Source organism: Antrostomus carolinensis, unplaced genomic scaffold, assembly GCF_000700745.2.
Source record: "Antrostomus carolinensis isolate BGI_N321 unplaced genomic scaffold, ASM70074v2 scaffold1115, whole genome shotgun sequence".
NCBI classification, from domain to species: Eukaryota; Metazoa; Chordata; class Aves; order Caprimulgiformes; family Caprimulgidae; genus Antrostomus; species Antrostomus carolinensis.
The window spans coordinates 1,529-4,756 of NW_010315477.1; the positions used below are offsets into that span (position 1 = coordinate 1,529).

General features: G+C 55.5%; 1 protein-coding gene across 1 annotated transcript in view; it reads right to left on the reverse strand.

Annotated features, from left to right (window-relative positions):
* Positions 1 to 684: 684 nt before the first annotated feature.
* The window catches only part of LOC104524918 (folate receptor alpha), a gene marked incomplete at its 5' end in the record, with an annotated part of 11,083 nt that continues 8,539 nt past the window's right edge, over positions 685 to 3,228 (reverse strand). The window contains 4 exons of the mRNA XM_010167942.2: positions 685 to 1,046; positions 1,312 to 1,447; positions 1,789 to 1,977; positions 3,042 to 3,209. Of these exons, the coding sequence (XP_010166244.2) occupies positions 685 to 1,046; positions 1,312 to 1,447; positions 1,789 to 1,977; positions 3,042 to 3,209 (855 nt within the window). The remainder of the gene's footprint in view (positions 1,047 to 1,311; positions 1,448 to 1,788; positions 1,978 to 3,041; positions 3,210 to 3,228) is intronic.

Sequence of the window (3,228 nt, forward strand, 5' to 3'; positions counted from 1 at the left end):
GAAGGTCAGGTTGCTCCTGCACTCGGCTCAGAGGGAAGCAGAAGCAGCAAGGAAGAGCAGCTGTAACTAGGGAGGAGATGTTGTGGATGTTTCTCATGGGTGGCTGTGCCTGCTGCAGGAGTTCCAGTGAGGACATGTGTGATAGGATGGGGCAGAGCACAGCAGCCAAGGAGCCGTCAGCACCCAGGATGGTGGGTCCACATCTACCCAGGTGACTGCATCTTTTCTAACCCCCAGGCAGACTCCTACATTTACAGATCCCACACCCACCAGCACCACCCTGTCCAGACCAGCAGCCTCATTCCACCCCCAGAGCACTTCTGCCTCCCCAACAGTACTCAACTTCAGTACCACAGGGCTGGTTCTGGAGTGGTTTATTATCATCCCCACCCTTCAGGAGGTCAGAGCAGCTGAAAGACCCAACACCAGAGCTCAGCCAAGAATCTTGGACACACACTGACAACCCGACACGTAGCCAGGGGGTGGGAACAGATGTGAAGGAGCTCCTGCCTCAGGCCAAAGACAGATGGTATTGTCCTTCAGATATCAAGATCTAACAACATCACTCGTGCATAGAACTTGCTGGGTGTGTGGCCAGTTTGAACAGACAGACCTAAGTTACCTATGCCACCTCCTCTTGTAGGGCAGCTGGAGCCGTCCAGGCCATGTCCCTTCAGGGAGCAGTCACAGGAACCCCCATCCATGGGATCCACAGCCCCAAGCTCCCTCAGAGACCACCACAAGAGCCAGAGGCAGCAGGACTAGGACAGGCCATGGCAGAGCACACACAGCTTTGTCTGTCTCTGGAGTCACATTCTCAGTCCAAGCAGCAGAGGATCTCTTTTTCCAAGCGTAGTACTTGGCCACAACCACGTTGGGGTTTCCCTGGGCAGGGTCAAACCACATCTGGATGCAGCGCCCGCTGCCCCGGCGCTCTGTGGTGTATTTGTAGGAGTTGGACCAGATTTTCTCACACAGGTCTTTTGGTCGGGGGAAGACGTGGCTGAAGGGTCTGCACATGGAGCCCCAAGGACAGCGGTTCGTTCCTGAGGACAGACAGCACCAGAAAACCACATCAGCTACCACACTTCACTTACGTCCTTTCTCCTGGGAGGAACAGGCCACCTGCCCACAGCCCATCACCACATCTTAGCTGAGGGCTGGTGGCTTGGCCACCTTCCAGTCAGCAACCCCATAGACAGGCAAGAGCAATGAGGGGTCTTGGCTCCAGCCACCATGCAGGCAACAGCGACGCTGCCAGGGGCTTGTCTGCAGGGGTGAGGAGAAGGTTGCTCCACACAGCCCACCAACCTGTTGCCCAGTTCCAGCCCTTGTGCCAGTTCTCCTTGCATGTGAGAGAGTCCTTGCAGTCCTCCCACCACTCCTCGCAGTCCTCTTTGCAGAGTGGCACATGAAGAACCCTCTCCCGACGCCAGCTGCTGTCAACCTGCAAGGGAACAGGACCATGCACGCTGGTGGTGGCCCTTGAAAGCTCAGGGGCAGGATCTGCCATATCCCAGAGCCCACCCAACCCCTTCCATTGGGCTCCAGAGCTGATCTCAGAAGAGTTTTAGCCCCAGCAGAAACACACCTTGCAAGAAGCAGTTCCTCCATCAGCCTGTCTGATGGTTAGCAAAGTTCTTTGAATCTTTCCACCCAGTGGGAAAGTTTGCAGTGTCCCTGGAGAGCACAATCCCATACGTGCCAGGGGTATGCCATATGGGGGACCAGCATTTGATGTGGCCAGCACAAGCCCTGTAGTCTCAATCCCAGCAGATCTGATCCTACCTGGTCAATCCAGGGCCCCAGGTTGGGTGAACATTCATACAAGCACGTGTCCTGGATGAAGTGGCGTTTGCACTTGGATGGCATCAGCCCACAATGGTTCCAGTTGAAGTTGTACAGGTTGGATTGGTCCTTGTGGGCTTCTGAACTGGTGTTGGCTGTGCAGCAGGCATTGTCCTTCCAGGGAGAACACTGCAACGGAGCAAGAGACATGCTGGGCAGGCAGCAGCTTGAGGGAGTCAGAGGATGCTGCTCCCTGCACAGCCTACAGCAAAAAAATCTTCAGCAGCAAGAACCTCCCCTCCAGCAAACCCTCAGGCACTTTGGGCTGAAGACTTCAGGGCTGCAGCAAGATGGAGCTGGAGGGAAAACAGGAGGAGGACTTCAAAGGTCTCAGATCCTCACCAGGAATTAGTGTCAGCCTAAGGAACAGGAACAAACTCCACTTTCTTGCACCCAGGCTTGCTCTTAGCCCCATCCCCACCAAGGACCTGGGGGCAGAGCTCTTCAGTCAGCAATAAGAGGCTCCAACACAGAGAGAGAGCAGAAAAGAGTGTCTCTCCTTGACATCCTTTACCTTGCTCTGATCTTGGGTACCAAAGCTTTGGGGAGGGGAAGCCTCCTGGTGAAAGAAGGGTAACACTGAGCAGACAGAAATCCTCACACCACCACACCTGCCCTTGCCATTTGCTAGAAGAAAACAGCAGACAGGCCTCATACCCATCACCAGCTTCCTTCCTTGGGTAAGTAGTTGTAAGCCCAAAGCAGCCTGTATCATCACAAACTCTCATGAGGAGCAGCTGAGGGAACTGGGGGTGTTGAGCCTGGAGAAAAGGAGGCTGAGGGGAGACCTTGTGGCTCTGTGCAAGTCCCTTGGAGGAGGGTGGAGAGAGGTGGGGGTGGGTCTGTTCAACCAAGGACCAAGGGCCAGGACAAGAGGAAATGGGCTCCAGTTGTGGCCAGGGCAGTTGAGATGGGATGTGAGGAAGAATTTCTTTGCTGAAAGGGTTCTGAGGCATTGGAAGGGGTTGCCCAGGGCAGCGGTGGAGTCCCCATCCCTGGAGGGATTGAAGAGTGGTGTAGACACAGTGCTGAGGGACATGGGTTAGTTGGGGACTGGTCAGTGTTGGGTTCATGATGGGACTCAATCATCTTAAAGGGCTTTTCCAATCCAGGCAGTTCTGGGATCCTGTGAACTGGGGAGGTGGGTACACAGGACCCCAGCAGCCCCACCGAAGCCACCAGCAGAGTTGTACCTGGCCATACAGCGTCCCTTCTGGGCCAGGCTCCGTTTTGTGGTGTTTGGCGTCCATACAGATGTTCAGCAACAAGTCCTTCGCCGGTACCACCACACAGGCAGCCGACAGCAGAAGCAGCACCTGCCCCACTCCCATCCCCACAGCAAGCCTGGTCGGATCAGGGAGCTGGGAAGTCACCAAGCTG